The 19,471-nt window shown below is 41.5% G+C and overlaps 1 protein-coding gene across 3 annotated transcripts in view; it reads right to left on the reverse strand.

Annotated features, from left to right (window-relative positions):
• CDCA7L (cell division cycle associated 7 like) overlaps positions 1 to 19,471 on the reverse strand; it is a 58,514-nt gene that overhangs the window by 35,019 nt on the left and 4,024 nt on the right. Inside the window, exon 1 of one of the 3 annotated variants that reach the window (XM_006911980.3) lies at positions 7,619 to 7,954. The exons of 1 other annotated variant lie outside the window; for it this stretch is intronic. In XM_006911980.3, coding sequence (XP_006912042.1) covers positions 7,619 to 7,642 — 24 coding nt within the window. In that variant the 5' untranslated portion in view covers positions 7,643 to 7,954. Of the gene's footprint in view, positions 1 to 7,618; positions 7,955 to 19,471 lie in introns of those variants that run through there. One more of the 3 variants, XM_006911979.3, reaches the window with a different exon arrangement.

Consider the following 19,471-nt stretch of genomic DNA (forward strand, 5'->3'; position numbering starts at 1 on the left):
GGGATGGGGTTTGAGGATCTGGGAGAAAAAGGTGAAGAGATTAACAAGTACAAGTTGATAGTTACAAAATAGTCATAGGGATGAAAAATACAACATAGGAAATACAGTCCATAATGTAACAAGTATGTATGGTACAAGGCGGGGTGCGTACTTGACTTATCAGCGGAATCACTTCACAAGTTATATAAATGTCTAATCACTATATTGCACACCTGAAACTAATATATTTTATGTCAACTGTAATTGGAAGAAAAAAATTTTAAAAGGTCTGGAAAACAGTGAGAGAAGTTTTTCCGAGAGAGTCCCTGGGCTCAATGCAGACATCAGTGAATGGATCTGCCCACTAACGGGGTTGGGGGTGGGGCGGTAAGGGGAGGAATCTTCAGCTCATAGCCCAGTCTCGGACGCCTTTATCCAGGGATCCTCTTGACACACTTCTGCCCCGCTAGTGGAAAAAGTGTGCAAACAATCGCTGGGACGGCAGCCCGTGCAGGCGGCTGACACCACTTGGCTCCTGGCGTTGTGCCAGAGTGAATGTGCACACTCTCTAGGAGTTGCCTGTGTCCTGGGTTCCTAATTACAGCCAGGGAAGAGGACCCAGTACGATGAAGGTCATGAGGACAACTAGATGCTCTTTTCAGTGAGTTTTTGAAGCTGGCAGTGTGGGAAAACAGAATGAAGTTTTTGTTTCTTGGTTCTTTGAAGTCAGATAAGGGGAGTCTTATGTAAGAGGTCATGTGTATGTGTGGGAAAGGCTAGATGAAACCTCATTGGCTTCAACTATTTTAATTTAAAAAACTGCCCAAATAAAAAAATGCCTGGGACCAATTGTCAAGAAAAAAGAGAATGAGGAATAAACAGTGATTTTTAAATGCACTTTTTATTTTTCTTAACTTTCCAAAGGTTGGTTTTTTTTCCCTTTTAAGTACCCTCAGAGTCATCAAACTTTAAATATGATATTGTGGGGTGGGGAGAGTGGACAGGGAGGTATCTTTTCTATTTCAGGATTTATTACAGCTCTGATTTTCAAATTTCAGACTTGGCAGTTACATGCTTCTCCATCTGGGGTGCTCAAGGATAACCAGAGAGCTTTCTGGACCCCAGATGGGCCAGGGGGTGGGAATTTTTTCTTAGAAGAGTAATTTAAAATAGCATTTTTGTATTAAAATAAATAAAAATGTTTCATGGAAAAGAATGCAAAATAGTGATGACTTTTAAAGATAAAACTGGGGATTGATGAGAAAATCTGCATAGGCAGGGTGGGGGTGCTACACCCCCAGGCATCTCGGGCAGGCACAAACTGGCCCCCATTAGTCTACAGCAGAATTCGACAAGCCCTGCTACAGAATGTTCCAGCCTGTCATAACTCATACTTCCAATCACTACACATTGACAGCCCTAAACTATCTTTTTAAAAAATTCAACAACTATCTAATACCTACTATATGCCAGGCCCTTCACACATCAGGATATTATCATCTGGGCCTGCTGCATGGTTTGGGGTCACCAGCCACTACTCTGGGGTAAATCTTGGGCCCTCGTAACAGAGGAGGAGGATGACTGTCAGCAGGTGGCTGAGGGGTGCCAGGCCAGGCCCTGTGCCAAAAGAGCGAATGCTGGAAAAACACTCGCAAACACATGGCATGCTTCAGGTGCAAAAAGACCCTCTTGGAGCAGAGGTTTAAAGATAGGGGCTGCCCAATCAACTATGCTGCTGCTATGGCAGGTTTGGGAGAACAGCGAAGGGGGTCTGTGAAAAGGGATCTCTGGGCCATGCCCAGTCCTGAGGACAACTGGAACAAATGTCCCAGCACAAGACACCTAGGAACTTGTCACCCCCACACCTGGTAGCCTGGGCTCGCTGAAATCACAGGCTTTAGAACTCATACTCAGGGATTCAAAATGCTACTTTGTAAATGTTTTAAGTACAAGGTGCAACCAGAAAAGTGCACACATCTCAAGCTTAGTCTGGTGAAGTTTTACAAACTGCACCCACCCATTATCACCAGCACCAAGTGCAGAAATACATTTTCTTTCTTGCAGCTCTGAGAAACCACTTTATAATGCCTGAACATACTGTTTGACCTTTAGACATTCAACCTTCCAGAATGCTATCTAGGATTTGATTTATAGTTCAAATAAGCAAGACCAAAGAAGGCAACAGTGATTCATTGTGACACGAGGAGCTCAGTGCCTGGTATTTTCTGCCTCCACAACCACGTGACCAACGTGCACAAATTCCAGGATCCATTAGCACGTACACCGATTTTTTGAGGGGGGTTTTCTAGACAGGCCCAATGGTAGAAAAGAACATACCTCTAAGATTACACTCCACTTTCCCCCAAAGGAAAACATTCTGCTAGGTGCTCTAAATTCAGGGGGAAAAAAAGAGTCATTGTTTCAGTCCAGTTATCATGAGCTCTGGTTTTAACCTGGGCAAAAATTGCTTGCTCTCAACTAACACAACAAAACAAAAAGGGAAATACTTTAAGAAAACAATGTGTCAGAGGTTCCTATACATTGAAGATCCGGCAGTTCCTTTTACAAGATCGTAAGCACATGATAAAGAAACAGTAATTAAAAACAGTGTAGATTCCCAATACAAGGTATAAGGTAAGTACCACCCCAAGACACTTCCTGCAAAATTCCTTTAATTAAAAAAAAAAACTTTCTGACAAAAAATTAACACAAAGAATGTACATCTACTCAATGAAACACTACAATCATTAAAAACGAAAACTATCAAGACCTGCAAGTAACTCATACAACAGTATTGCCAGTGCTAAAAAAAAGAATTCAAATAGCAATCATATCATAAAAGTGATGCAAAAAACGGAAACTGAACACGGCCACTGGATGGAAAACATTTAGAAGATGATGCCCAGACAGTAGGGTAGGTAGAGCAGTTTATTTTCATTTTGGCTTAGCTTAACGCACTATTACATAAACAAACTTCATGTAAAGATCATTCTTTGTAAAGGCTTTGCGGACTTTATTCACATTTTCACATTCCGAAGCTGACATTTACATACAGTATCCAAGGAGTCCTGACAAAGCATACTGTGGTCAGTTCCTAAAGAACCAGATTAGCTCCTGTTAATGTCCCAGCCTCTTAGAGAGAGGGGCAAAGCCATCAGGAGAAAAACCAGAAGGGTTGACATCCCCTTATATTTGAATAGTACATTATACCTAATGTGTCCTTGATCATTTCAGTGGCACCATAAGCTGGTCAAAGATTTCTATCCTCATAAAATTATTCCAGTGGCAAGAGTCAAGCAATGGCTCTGAGGACGGACTCCTGGCTCAGCTCCTTCCTCGCTGGGTTGTTGGAAGCTAATTACTCTATTTTACCTTATCTTTAAAACGCAGATAATACATGCTACTTCACAGAACTACAGTGAGGATTAATCCTGATAACTTTAAGTACCTAGCACGGCCTGACTTTTAAAAGGAAGTGATTGTTTCCTTAGGTGGGGGAGAGAGGTAGTGGTTGAGAATGACGCCTTTTTATTAAAAATCATTGGAGTGACATTAATAAAATCAAGTAAGTTTCAAGTGTACAATTCAACGGTATGTCATATACATATATTGCATTGTGTATTCACCACTCAAGTTCTGATTTCCTTCTGTCACCAAATATTTGACTCCTTTTACCCCACTTACCTCCTTCTGCCCTCCCTTCCCTCTGATATCATTAATCCACCATCCGCGTCCATGAGTCTGTCATGTTTGTTGCTTTCAATTTTATATTCCATACATGACTTATTTTGCTTAGCATGATTTTCTCAAGATCTATGTTGTCGCAAATGGTAGTATTTCATATTTTCTTACAACTGGGTAATATTCCATCACATATACATACATCTTCCTTATCTAATCATCTATCGTAGGACGCTTCTGTTGCTTCTATGTCCTGGCCACCACGAATAATGGTGCTATGCACATCGGGGTGCATGTATCTTTGCGGATGTTTTCAGGTTTTGGGGGTAAATATCCAGAAGAGGGATGGCTGGGTCATACGGTAATTCGATTTAGTTTTCTGAGGAACCTCCTTACTGTTTTCCATGGGGGGGAATGATGGCTCTTAATGTCTCCTGCTCCCCAAACCAAGGGCCACCTAAGTCCCCACAGCACAGAGCAGGAGCCAGCAGGGCTCTGGCAAAGGCAGAGAAAGCCAGAGTCTTCCTTCCACCATAACTAACATAATATCTAGCACACAGTCAGTGCTCAAAGAACGTCTTATAAATGGGCTAACCCAGGAAGGGAGCCCTTTCTCATCAGCTGATTATGAAAAAAAACAAAACAAACAAAAACCAGGAGGAAGAGATCAACTATTTGAACTCAAACTCTGGCTCCACGACAGATTTTTGTGCTGCGTACAGGGCACTAGCATTTACTATTATGAAAGACAAACTTTTCTGTTAGTTAACTTCAGCTATTTTTACCACACATGCCTCTGCATGGTACCACTTAAAAATATTCAGAAACCACTCCTTTTCATAAACAAAAAGAAAATAAAATTGCTCCACTAATATTTTCTTATCTCTATCCCTCCCCTAAGTAGCCTGTATCAATTCCACTTAGAGAAATAAAGCTAAAAAGTCTTAATAAGACAAAACTGTATCCTAGAGGTAAAAATTCTAAACTAACTCCAAGTGAATGCTAACGGGTAAAGAACTCGCAAAAGCAGTTTAAAATGAACATGCCTTTTTCATTAATTTACTGTAACATTCATAAACTGTTTTAAGGCACATAAATATCTGTTTTCAGTCCTGTGTATCTGACCAGGTCAGAAGTGGTAGGGTTCTGTTTCCCCGATCACTAAAAATTCAGCTCTTCAATGGATGACAGAGTAGTACAGTCAAATGATGGCCATGCGGCCTTTTAAATATGAGGATATTAAATTAGCAAATCATTGTGCTATTCTTCCAAGAAGTCACAAATGACCCTCCTCTGTGACCAGGTTCTGGGGCTCTGGACATACATTTTAAGCCACAGAATCAGATGGGTACACTTTGTAACTAAGAGGTCAATATCCAAAAAAAACTCCTTTACCCTTTCAACAGCATGCTTCATGCATATTCATGACCATTTAGCATAATTTCCTTCTCTATGGGTCCAACCTGCACCCAAGAGCTAAAAAAGAGTTAAAGGACAACATGACATTCAGGATTTCCCAGTTCCTCTGATAGGAAGCAGAGGCAAGTCTCCTCCCTCCAGCCCCTGTGAGCTGCACTGCTGAGAGCTCTCAATAAGGGACCAGATCTTTGCCTTTACTGGGTAATATTCTTGTCATTCAGTATGAAAGCCCAACAAGGACTACAGCCCGTGGGAGGTGTGATCACTGACAGAGGACATCAAATCCGACACACTGGTGAGGTCTCAAAAAGAGGCTAGAAAGGAGATGAGAGTTCAAATGAGTCTTCTCTTCTCCCTGCCTAGTTCCCTCTACTTGTAACACCAGGCCTCAGCTGCTTTGCTGGAACCCCTTCTGACTCTGCATTTTCCATGGGATGGAAATTATATTTACTGTGATGTGTGAGATTAAAACCCACTGTACACTGAGCTGAGCCTTATTCACCATGCACTAATGCTGCTTCAGGTGGTTCATCACACTGCTTTATTCTAAGGTAAGGGGACAGGGTAGAACCACATGAATTTAACATCTTGCTGAGCCTGAATTGTGCATGAAGTGCTCTTATCTGCAGTTACCTGCCCACCCCACAGAACCACTCTCCACTAAAGAGACTATAATCTGCTCACATCTAAATTATGATGAACAGGAATATTTCCAATGGAAAAATCATCACACATTTTAATTTGCACTGCCAATTAGGAGAGCTTTAGGAAAGAAAAAAAAAAAAAACCTGATCATCTTACATACAGTACTTTGCCCTAACTGGTGCATAATGGGTCAAATATAATTTGTGGAATACCCTCAGATAGCAAATAGTTTAACATTTTAGAGCTACCAAAATTTAGCCTAATTTGACAAGAAAATATTCACTTCCAACTACATACACATTCTTGGACATTATGAACTTCCTAAGCATCAACTATGTATACAAGTGGTGGAAGTGGGAGTCCAGCAGAAAAACAGGCTTCCGAAGCGATACATTCTCCAGATACATTTGCTGATGAAATTCACAAGAAGCTCAAAGCTCCTTCCATAAAGGTTTAAGTCTTGGAGAAACCTGAACCTTCTAAAAGCATAGCATATTAACTGTCTGGTAACACCAGTGGCAAAGGAAAAGGAAAAAAAAAAAAAAGCAATCTAACCCTTTCCATCTTGAATTAGTTTATTTTCCTTACTTCTAATATCTCCCATCACTGGAGAATTTTAAAAACAATTCTCTTTCTTATAAACATCCACAACAGATTCCTCCTCAATGTCCACTTTCAGGCAGCCTTTTAGAAATCACTAAATGGCCAAAGTGACCATTAGTGGCCCTAACTTTGACCCAGGCAGGTGACAGCGGCCTGGGCTCAGACACCACTAGACACTCCAGGAGCTTGGCGTCGGTCGCTTCTGTCTCCATTGCCAAGGCCCAGCACCCAGGTGAAGTAAAGAGGTAAACACCAGTCGAAGGTAAGGTGGAAGCAGTAAGTCAGAGGAGCTCACAAAAGCAAGAAAAAAACCCAACCCTCACACAAAGCATCTCTTGGGCTCCCACAAGCTGCTTCCTTCCCTTTCTAAAAGTTTTATTTTTAGCTCTCCTCAAAAAGTTGTTGTTGCTTACCTCTGGAAGTTGTTGTTGCTTACTTCTGGGAGAAAGAAAAAAAAAAAAAAAACACGTATATTCATTACTAGAAAGTAGAGAAAAGTTCTTTTAAAAAGTGAAAAAGAAAACTGAAGCCACGTTCACATTCTCATCACCCACTGAAACATTTGGGTAACTTACGCTCAAGTGTTTGTTAATGAGATTTTTAAAACCTAGTTAAGACCCTAACGCGTTAATTGGGGTCGTGCTGCGTATACGGTTTGGGATCTTGGGGCTTTTGTTTTTAATTTGGCCTAATGACGCTGCCATCCCCACCCCCATCCCGCCCCAAGTGGTTACAAATTCCTTGAAAACATTTACAAAAGTTCTAGAACAAATACAAAAGCATTCCTTTTAAACTCCATTTTCTAACGTGAACCGGTCTTTCGACTATAGTAAAATTACACTTTTCTTAAACTTCCTTATCTCTGCGCCAATTCCCCGAGAAAGGTGGCGGGGGGACGCACCAGAAAAGCTCCCACCCCCGTGCCGGGTGCCACGAACGCAGCTAACGCAAGCGCTGCGCCCCTGCTCCCTCCCCGCATGCACTTCTCTCGAAATGCGTTCACTCCTGGGACTCCCGGCCGCAGCGACCGGGCCTGCGACCTCTGGGCACCCATTCTCTGGGACCGAGCCCAGCGCCGCACTGCGGCCCGGCCTCTGCAGTCCGACTGGCACAACCTTGACCCACAGCGCACACCTGTAGGGCGCGCCCGCTCCGCGGGACTGGGCACGCCCGATCCACAGCGCCGTAGCCAAGGGCCACGTTTCCAGCCCAAGGCGGGGAAGAGGGCCGGGAGCAAAGGGAAGGCAGGCCCTGGGGACGTCGGGGCTGCGGCGAGCCGCCGGACCCTCACCTGGGAGCGAGTTGCCAACTCCATTCTTCCACCCGGTTCCAGCCTCCTCGCACGCAGCCACGGGAGCCTGGCTCGCCACGGGCCCGACGCACGGAGAGCACCCGCGGTCGCGCAGCCCGCGCGCAGCGCCCGGAGCTCCGGCGGGCCGGGGGAGGGGCCCACTCGGCGCCCGGGACAGGGGGAGCGCAAGGCGCCACCCACTCGGCGCCGCCGCGCTGGGCCGCGGGGCTCCGGTCACAGACACAAACTTCGCGACCAGGGAACTTCGCTTTGCAGGCGGCGCGAGAAGGGGCTGCAGATGGGCGTGGCCCAAGGCGGCTGCCAGTGTGGGGGTGCAGGGCTCCCCCCTGCAGCGGAGGGAGGGAGTGGAGCCGTCCGGCCTGGTTTCGCGCGGGAGAAATGTGAGGGGGCAGTCCCGGCGCAGCCTCCAGCTGGCACGCCCCGCCACCGCGCGGGATGTTTGCAAGGTTTATTCCAGCTTGTGCCCTGGAGCGCGAGCCTCGGTGCTGCAATCAGTGTTTCCGATCTAGGAAAGCATTTTAGGGCTGCTTCAGAGCTTGTCTTGTTTTGTTGTAAGGGGCGGGGTTGTGCCGCCTCCCAAAATCTTTCGCTACGGAGTTCACTTTGCAAAACAGGCAACCCAAGTTTCTTCGCCAAGGCCCGGGGTGGGAAGCTGCAAAGACGCCTGGAACTTTCGATGGCCTTCGCTATACCATGGTACACGTAGGCCTCCAGCGCCGCTGGACAGGGGATTTCGAGGGGTCAGGAATGCTGATTAATTTATAACAAATATTGGTTGAGCACCTACTATGTATTAGGCCTGGGAACACACAGTAGAACAAAAAACAGGTCCTTGCTGCGTTGGAGCTTACAGTCTGGGAGCCAACCACCTACACGATGGTATAAATGTAATAAGGATGCTAATAAGTGTAGTAATAATGTAATTATGAATTTGGTTAATTAACGTTGGAGTCAAATAATGCCATTAATTAATGGCGACAATGCATTCGATAATGATGAAAATAAATGTAAATTTGAAGATATGATAGATGCCCCGAGGGAAAAGGTAAGTGGTACTTTGGTGGTGTAAAACAGGGGACTTAATATGGCACAGGCCAGGGAAGACTTCGTAGAGTTCAGATAACGAGAGTGAAGAATTAAGCGGGTAGAGACTGGAAGGCTTGAAGCAGGCATCGTGGAGGGTGGAGGGTGGAGGATGGAGGGTGGTCGGCGTAGTTGTCCTGAAGTCATAGCAGGTTTGCTGGGTAGTACCGAAAGCCTGTTTACCCCTGCAGTCATGAGTTCATGGAGGAATACTATGCATGAGGCCTTCTGCAGCCCACCTTGGCTGCTTGGGATCCGACCTTCATCTTTGTTGGAGTGAATGAAGTTGGCCAAACACGCTAGAGGAGAAAACACCTGGGAACTGTCCTTTCTTTCACTGGTTTTGCAAATATGCTCTGTGCCATCTGTGTTCCAGACCCACGAGGTGGTTAGCCCAATAAAACACTGCCTGATTTAAGAAAATGTTTTCTTTTTGGATAATGTCAACTATTGATTATAACCACTTTCACTTTTACTACGCTTTAGAATTTTCCTTCACAGTTTCTCCTTGAAATTCTCAATGTTCTTCCAGATTCTCATTATCCACATTTTTCAAATAAGGCAGCAGAATTGAAAATGTATAAGGAGAAAGACCCCTGCCACCCTGCTATTAAATGACAGCTGCAGATCGCCAAATTGGAAACCAATCATTATGCCTCAGATTGAACATTCTCTCCGTTAGTCTTTACATTTTCCCTTTGGCTGCCAGGAAACTCAGAGAATTTATTCAATCGGAACTTTTTTTTTTTTTTTTTGCTTCTCCATGAACCAGTGATCTTATTATTTTCATTTATCCCCTTTCATTGTAGGTTGTATCAAATCTCTTTTGGAAAAGGGAGTATAAATTTGGAGTAAGCCATATTTCGCAAAGCACTTGAAGCAACCTCCTTCTTACTTGGAAATCTGAAAGCAGCTGAGCATTCTTGCTGTAGGAATTTGCTGTAACCAGTCCTAAGTCTTCAGATGGCAACCTGGAAACTTTCTTCCTTTGCCTGGCAAGCCCATGCACTTGAATGGTACTTAGTAATCAATTCTATAGGGATGTGTTTTCTTGTCAAATTTTGGGTTACTTCTGTTTAGGGAAATCCCTAAGGAACCAGGGGATTTTAACATCCTGTGCTAATACTTCCTAATCATGATGGGATTAACAACATGTGAGCATTGGGTTTCAGCATGGCACTGCAAGAGTGATTTGACTGTCCTTTCCCAGCAAAAAAGGAGACAAATGTTTGCAAAATTCCTTTAAGAAGTCTCTGTCTAGAAATCTATGCTTGCTTGCTTTTCACATATTTTTATGAGAGAATAAAAACTTGGTCCATAGTACCGTCAACAAGGTAAGATATTTGTAAGCAGATGCCATCACACATGCTTTAAATAACAGGAAATAGTTATGCTTGGATGTCAGCCCTGGCCCAGGGCTCTTTCAAAGGAGTCCAAGTATCTCTCCTCTGCTCTGAAGTAGTAGCTCGGCACTACCCTCAGAGCTCAGCTGTAGGTAGACTCCTAAATCCACCCTTTATCACACCAGTTTTGGTGTTCTGGACAACCCAGCAAAGAATCCGCATTTAACAGAGCTGGAAGCAATGTGGGTAATATCTGAACATTGCTTAGTGTTATATTTGATCATGAATAAACAAAGTGCCATTTAAACAAGATAACATCCCTGGTTGTTCTCTATCTGCTGGTATCTTGAAACTTTCCTCTCATTCAGATTAGATAAGACCTAGCCTAGAAGGAGAGAGATCCTTAAATTTGAGACACTCAGAGATAAAATTTCCAAGTTGTAGTAGATTAAAAGATCTAGAATTGAGTCTCTTGTAGCAAAATTATCATCTAACGGTGACTGGGTGCCTTTCTGGAAAGTTTGCTTCAGTTACAACCTGGTATTCCATCTTCCTGACTAGGCATGCCAAGATGCTGCTGTCACAGCCGCACGATTTAAGTATATTCTGATGATAATCATTTGAAAGGCTATGGAGAGAAGGACCTGAACAACCAATAATCGATGCTTTCATATACTGGGTGCAAAAAAGTACACATCATAATGAAACTGTAGTGCCCATGGTGCTAAGAAAAAGTCGATAACAGTGGTATCAATAATGGCAGCTAACTTAACGAGGCCTGGCTGTGCACCAAGCCCTGTGCGGAGTTCACCACAACGTGCATTCTCTCGTTTAATCCTTCAGCTGTGAGTTACCCATCTGCTCCCCAAAAACAGAGCTGTGGAAATAAATGAAACAATATTTTCAAAGTATTTGGGATTTCTTAGAGATGCTATGTAAACTCCAAACGTGATTAACGCAATCCACATTCCATAGGTTTTTGTACAATATATATTAATTTAGTCTGTGGACATAAAATATGATTATAATGAGGCAGTAGTAATAAGTGGATGAAAATGAGAACATTTAATAACTCTTTCAAAGAACTTATATATTAGAAAAGGAAATCGTAATGATCCATTTCTAATTAGCAACACCAACGGAAGTGCTGTGGTCCATAGCTTTTAAACTAAGTTTTTTCATAATGCATTATACAAGTAGCATTTTTAAAGTCATCTATAAACTATCAACATAGAGTTTAGAATAAATCTATAAGAAATAAATTATTTCTTAAATGACATAAAAGTCACATTTCATTACATAGAAAAAATGTTTTTTAAAGCAGGGTTTCTTTTCTATTTTTGTCAAAGCTAACATAACCAACTAGTGTTCAGAAAAGCATTTCAGAGTATCATTACAATATTGGGGAAATTTTACTGCTTCAGCTATGGTCAGGAATCACAATTATTTGTCAACTCTGAATATTTGGCAATAATAGAGAATCGAGCCATAAAATGGAAAATTTAAGATCAGAAATATAAAGCTTCTCTAAATACTTGGCTTTATAAATATTTTGTATTAGTGCTACCTTTTCAGGGGGGAAAAACCCCCACAACTTTCCAGACTTTGTGGAATTTCCAAAGTTGTTACAGATTTATCTTTTTTTTTTTTTCACTTGGAATAATCAAGTATTTATATGCTAGTGTTAAGGCTGAATCACATTTGTGATAGCAGAAAAATCCACAGACTTGAGGCAGTCATGGGTTCATTGATTTCGTTAAGACTCTAGATGTTTCTAATGAGCAGGTATGTTTGAAACCATTGCTCTAGTCTAGCTCAGTGGTGTTGCAAAGCAGGGTCTTAAGTCCAGCAGCATCAGCAACACCTGGGCTCTGATAAAGAAATTCAGATTCCTGGTCCTCATCCCAGACCTACTGAATTGGAAACTCTGAGGGTGAGACTCAGCAATCTAGGTTTTAATCACCATCTAGGTGATTCTGATCCTTGCTCAAAGAACCACTGTGGTTGTAATCCAAGGTCAACTGCTCATGTGCTAGATGACCTTGGGACTAATCTTTGAGAATCACTTTTTCCCATCTGTGAAATGGTGATACTACATATCTGTCCAATCCACACAAAACTATTCCTACAGAAATGAATATGTAGTATCAGATGTGACTGTAATTTTGAGAAGGCTAGGGTGGTGGACACTTGTGGAGAGTATTAATAGTAATAATCCTGCCATTTACTAAACATTAACCATGTTCCAGGAACTATTTATGCATGATTTCTCTCAGTCATAAGTGATGTACATAATACTATCCTCAGTTTTCAGATGAGGACAGTGAGATTTTATGGTTTAAGAAACTCTCACAATGACCCAGCAGAGCCAGCTAGAACCAGATCAGCCCTACTGCGAAGCTAAAGCTAAGCTTTCACCTTTTTGCCTTTATTCAGGTAGCCTGAGGGTGAGGGAAGAAATTCAAACTTTAACAAAATAGGAACTAAATTCTTTATGTACTATCATACCAACCTACTTATTTACCATGCCTAGGGGTCTGATATCTTCTTCCATTTTTTTCTGAAATTATTTTTCCATTTATAGGCCACTTTTAGCAGGTGTTCTTTCATTATTTTAAAGAGTCTTTTCCCTACGTTGTCTCTCTTTTCCCAAATCTACACGTGGTCTAGACTTCGGTGTGACTAAACTGATACTCTCAGCTGATAATGCAATCACCATGTCTTTAACAGCTTCAGCTCTGACCTACTTATCATGTCTGGATTCTTTTATAGCTTTTGAGTCCAAATGAGCTCCCGACCTTGCTAACTGTAGCCCAGCCCCGGGAAATTTCAGACAACATAAAATTCAAGGTCTAAGACTATGTAATAAAACCATAAATCTCATGTTGGGCTCAGGAAACAGAGTGCAGAAGACTTGGGCATTTCTTACCGTTATTTCTCAAGCAAATTTTATCTGTATATGAAATATGAACAAGAAGTCATCCACTCAGAAAGCGTGTTAAATATGGCTTGTTACAGAATGTCATTTTGCAAGCACAGCCTTATCGCACTCTTATAAACAGGAGGTAGGCTGTTTCAATCAGGCTCACCAAGTAAACTGAAATGTTATATTTTGAGTCTTTGTTTTTTAAGAAAAGCAACATGTCAGCTCCCCTACCTCTTTCCTGCCATTGTTCTCACTCCATATTTCCTCTTCACTTTCTTCCAAAACTCTCTGAAACTGTCCAGCATTTTATACACTAGACCTTACAGTTCTCCGTGGGGCTTAGGAAAGGCTAAGACGATTTCTCATGTAAGAAGGCATCATTTTTTGCCATTCTTTTGTAAGGCTGGGATATGTGATGACCCAGACAATCTACTATACTTGAAATTTGAAACATGTTTCCCAAAGTAGGAAGAAAAGCAAAACAAAGAGGAATCAACCAAGATGATAATAATAATATATGATACTCATAGCCTAAAATCCACATTCTGAGAGATGGTAAGACAGTGTCTGCATTACAGCCAAAAGAGAAACTTAGCTACAAGGTTGAAAGGAAAGGCAATGAAAGGAAACCATTTATTTGACAATCATAAATTTATCTTTTCCCTTCTACTCTTTCCTTTAAAAAAAAAAAAAAAAGCAAACTAAACTATTGAAATAGGCTACGCAAAAGGCACACACTAATCTCAGCCCCTCCTGAAGTTATTAACTTCTGGGAAAAACTGTTACTGCTTGACAGCGTTTAAATGTCTTTAGTTTGATTTGGGAGTGTGTATTTAGTTCTATACAATTTTACCTGTGTAGATTTGTGCACACACCGCCAGTCAAGATACCCACTCCTCAGTTCCAGCATCACTAATCCTCATGAAATCTGTTAACTGAAACCCTGGAGGTAAGCAAAAAAATGTTTGTGCTAATAGCTTCTGCTTCAGTATCCTGATCTCGGTTCCCTCCAGCAGCAAGACTGTTGTGCAACTTTATTGTTTTATGTTTCAGTGGGCATTAGGTAGTCATTGTAGATCTCTAAGCTTTAGAAATTCGCCCCACCCCCACGTTAGAGCTGTAAATAAACAAGACAGCCAGTGCAGCAGGGTGCTGTGGCAAACAGCCCATCTTTAAGTAGATTTTTTTTTTCTGTCCACTCTGAGGACAGAAATAAGGTTAAAATACCTTTCTAAAAGTGTCATTTTTACTTTTAGATGAAATATTTATTGAGATCATTGCAGATTCACATGCAGGTGTAAGAAATAATACTGAGAGATTCTGTGTACATTTTGCCCAGTTTTCCCCAATAGTAACATTTTGTGAAACAATGGTACACTGTCCCATCCAGGATACTGACATTGTTACAATTCACTAGCCAATTCAGATTCCCCCACCTGATTTGCATGTACTATTTAGTTCTACACGACCACGACCACATGTGTAGATTTGTGCACACACCACCACAACCAAGATACTGCACATTCCAACATCACAAGAATCCCTCCGTTGCCCTTATGTAACCATACTCACCTTCCACCCACCCACCCCCTTCCTGAACCCCTGGCAACAACTAATCTGTTCTTAATTTCTAACATTTTATAGTTCCAATAATGTTACATAACCTTTTGGACAACAGTATGTAAACAATCCGTTCCTTTTTATATCCATGGTATGGATGAAGCATAGGTTTTAACCATTCATCTGTAGAAAAATATCTGGGCCAGTTCCAGTTTGGGGGAATTATAGTTAAGGCTGCTAGGAACATTTGTGTGAATGTAGTTGTCATTTCTCTGGAATAAATGCCCAAAATTGCACTTGTTATGTTGTATGGTAGTCACAAGTTAATTTTCTATGAAACTGTCAAATTGTTTTCCAGAATGGCTGTATCATTTCACATTCCCATCAGCAGTGTGAGTGATGCAGCCCCTTCTCCAGGATCCAATATCTTACCACGCTCCATCTTCTCCTGTATTTGGTGTTGTCACTATTTTTTATTTTAGCCATTCTGAGAGGGATGTAATAATATTTCAGTGTGGTTTTCATTTGTATTTCCTTGATGGCTAATGATGTCGAACATCTTTTCGTGTGTTATTTGCCAACTTTATGTCCTCTTTGATAAAATATCTGTTCATGTCTTTTGCCCATTTTCTAATTGAATTGTTTGTTTACTTGCTACTGACTTTTGAGAATTCTTTTTTATGTTCTAGATACGAGTCCTTTGCCAGATACGTGGTTTGCAAATATTGTCAGCCAGTCTTTAGTTTCTTTTCATCCTCTTCTCATGAGATTTCACAAAGCAAAAATTTTTAGTTTTGATGACATTCAACTTTTCCCTTTTCTTCTAACATTTACAGTTTTACATTTTATATTTAAGTCTGATACATTTTAGTTTATTTTTGTATAAGGTGTGAAATTTAGGACAAGGTTCATTTCCCCTCCCCCCATATCCAATTGCTTAGGCACCATTTGATGAAGAGGCTGTCCCTCCTCCACTGTATAGTTTGTGCACCTTTGAGCATGTTTGTGTGGATCTACTTCTAGGTTCTTCTGTCCCATTGATATCTCTCCACTAACATGACTGCCTTCATTACTATATGTATATCGTAGGGCCTGAGTATCAAATAGACGTCTTACCATTTTACCAAGGTTGTTTTAGCTACTCTAGGATCTGCCTATACATAAAACCTTGCTCAAATTTTGATAGAAAATGCATTAAGCCTATAGATTAATTGGGGGAAAGTTGGTATGTTTACGATATTGATTCTTCCAATCCATGATCAAGTGATGTCTCTCCATTTATTTGTCTTTAAATAACTAACAAGAAACTGAATCAGCTGGCACCTTGATCGTGGACTTCCCGACCTCTAGAACTGTGAGATAATTAATTTCTGCTGTCTAAACCACCCAGTCTATGGTATTTTGTTATAGCTACCCAAACAGACTGATATATTGGGTACATGCCAGTGATACTCTGGGGAAGAAAAGGTCTCTCCTACATTTGACTGGCCCATACTACCATGAAAAAGCATTGGTGGTGCACCTTGCTCTAAGGACCAAGAGCAGGGAGCAAGGGATGTGTGATTCACTTTTTATGTTCATGATCTCATTACTAGTGGCAGGAGAGATTGCTGGGATTCCCACAGTGTTCTAGGACAAGCAAGTGAGACATTCTACCTGGGTCAGAAAATGCCTCCAAATATGGAGATAACATGGAGCTTGGAAGAAAAGACGTCCACACAGACCGTCCAGCACCTTTGTATGCCTAAGAAACACCTGAGGTGCTTGCTCAAAATGCAGATAGCTGTCCTACCCCTGAAGATTTGGATTCAGTAAATCTGGCATTAGGGTGACCAACCATCTCAATTTGCCCAGGACTATACTAGTTTTAATACTAAAATTATATTACTTAAGACACTTCACATTTCTGAGTCCCCTATCTGCTTTGTAGTCCAGGAATCTGCACATTTATCAAGCATTCTAGTAGATTTGGATGTTAATAATCCTCAGACTATACTTTGAAAAATGCTAATCTGGAGACTTGATGTTATCATTTTTACCAGGTAGAAGATGTAGATAAAGTGCACCTATGAAAAGAATTTGGTGGATTTTAAGTACAATGACTTTTGAGCCTAAATCGGGAATAGGAAGGTCACAAGTTAAATATTTAACTATACAAAATGCATCAGACTTTAACACCTAATATCCCTGTTCTTGCTGTGTTCAAACCCTCACATTCATGATAACTTTCATCTCTGAATTACTGCTTTGCTCTTCATCCTTATTCCTATCATCATTCTTATTGACTTCAACATCTAAGTGTTCTGTTTCTTGACAGTCTCACATTCTGTGTCAATCACAGTCCAGTCAGGAAACAATAACCATGCCCATTATTTGAAAAGAGCTAATACAAAGAATTGTTAGCTAGGTATAAAATTCTTAACAAGGTAACTGAAAAGGTAAAAAGAAAATACTGAAGTATTACAGAGACAGCAACTGTAGTAGGCAGCTACAATCCTTAGGGCTTGAGTGGGGGGAAGGGAGGAGGCTAGGATTATAAAATTTAGACACTAAGAAGAGGGCCTGCAGAGCTAAAACACACACCTTTGAAGAGCAGTGCTGCTCACCTGGTGCTGGGGTCTCTGAGATGTGCTCAATGAAGCTAGTTCTGCAAGTGTTAGACTCAAACTGCACTCCTCTGCTGCTGTGGGAAGGAACTGCTGCCTGGGTGAAGAAACATTGCTGGGGTAATAGTGATAGAAATAGGAAGCAGAAAGGCAGGACCAAGCCTCTTCATCCTCTAGCTTTGTAGTCTTACTCTAGACTCCCCTCTTGGCAGAGTGTTGCAGGGAGCCATGTGGCGAAGCAAAATGATTTGCAAAGTCCCAGCCCTAGAATCACGAGGGAAAGTATAGAAGGTGAGTTTGGAACTGAGAGACGATGGCCTAATAACTGGTGCATCTTCTATGACCTCACCTTAGTCAATCTTTCCCATCATACACCCTTTATCTTATTTTTAAAATCTGCATCACCTCTGGAATAAGCACCTCACTCTGCGACAACTACCTCTCACACCTATAGATAACCTTGTCTAATACTTCCATTTCAGTATTGTTTCAACCTTATTAAAACTTCCAATCCCTTGATAGGTGACAGACTTTCACCATCCACTTCCTATGGCTTCGCTTTCCTCCTCAAACAACTTGGATTCCGTGTCATGATAATCACCTCCTTACTTTCAATACTCTGGGTTTTCTCTCCCAGTGTCCTACTGGCCCATCAAAAATAGCATCCTTAGTTAGGCCCAAACAATCCAACTGCCTCATGCCTGCACCAAAGCAGCTGAACATTGAGACGTTTCACTTTAATTCTATGACCATAAATTTCAAACTCATCATTCCTCAACAATTTGACCATATCTTTCCGGTGTGTTTACTTCTCTCTCTTCCTAAATACTATTTCACATCTTATAACTTCTCTTTCTCTTCCAATCTCATTCACTCTATCCCCCCATCATTGATAGTTAATGACCTTTCCTCATATTTAATGGCAAAAAAAATAATCACATGGCAGCTCCCTCCATTACTTGTCAAAAGATAGGCCGACTTAGCTGTATCTGAGTCTAAGCTTTTTTGCTTTCCCTCTTGCAAAGTGTGTGAAATGACCCCGCTTCTATTAAAGATGGGCCCTGGCTTTCATCTCCTTTCTTCTTCCCAAGGACTTCACTTCTGCAGTTGCCCACCCCTCCCCCATCCCACCCGAGCCTCGCCCCCGCCATCTCCTGCAATCAATTTCTTCCTATCTATTGGATTATTTCCTATGACCTAAGAACATTGAAAGAGCCTCATAACGAAAAAGCAAAAGGGAGAAAGAGAAAGATAGAGGGGTGGGGAAAGGAGGGAAGGAAGGAGGGAGGGAGGGAGGATAGACTGCTCTTGATTACACAATCCCCTTCCAGCCATTAATCCATGTCAGTCCTACACTTGACAACAAGACATTCTGAAAGAGGTGCCCAGTAGCTATGTTTTTTTCCCTTATGTCCCAGTATCTCCAGAACCCAAGTTAACTGGGCTTTAGTCAGCGTTAACAAAGACATCTGTGTTGCTAATAATGATGGTTATTTCTCTGCCTTTATCATTCATGACCTCTCCACAATGGACACAGTTGGCCAAATTACCTCTCTCAGTTTCTGAGGCCCCACGTTCTCTGGTTCCTCTCTATCTAAGTGGCAACTCCCCCTCAGTCTCCTTTGCTGGTCCCTCTTCTTCCATCTGGTCTCTAAATGTTGGAATACCCAGAGCTGGATTCAGGCCCCACTTCGCTTATCTATTTAAGCCCTTTCTCTAATCAGCCTCACCCAATGACTCCTGATTTATCTATTCGGTTATTTGTTTTTTCATCTCGACTTGTATTTTTTTTCAAATTTTGATATCCAATTGTTGCTAGTATATAGAAGTACAAATGATTTTTGTAAATTGACTGTATCCTCGATCTTGCTAAATTCACTTATTCTAGGAATTCTGTAAGATTTCATAGAATTTTCTATCTACACAATCGTGGCATCTATAAATAACCACACATCTGTTCTTTCTTACCAAGCTTTATAATATACCTAACAAACAATAACCAAAGGAAGCTAGGATAGCATGATTAATAAAAGATAAAAAGCACTGTATTAGTTTGCTAGGGCTTCCATAACGAAATACCACAGACCGGGTGACTTAAACACAGAAATTTTTTTCCCACAGTTCTAGAGACTAAAAGTCCAAGATGAAGCTGTCGGCAGGTTTGGTTTCTTCTGAAGCCTCTCTCTCCGGTTGTCTGATGGCTGTTTTCTCACCGTGTCTTTGCGTGGTCTTTCTTCTTTGTATGTACGTGTCTATGTCCTAATCTCCTCTTTTTATAAATACACGAGTCATATTGGATTATGGACTTCCTATA

The sequence above is a fragment of the Pteropus alecto genome, unplaced genomic scaffold, assembly GCF_000325575.1.
Source record: "Pteropus alecto unplaced genomic scaffold, ASM32557v1 scaffold21, whole genome shotgun sequence".
NCBI lineage: Eukaryota > Metazoa > Chordata > Mammalia > Chiroptera > Pteropodidae > Pteropus > Pteropus alecto.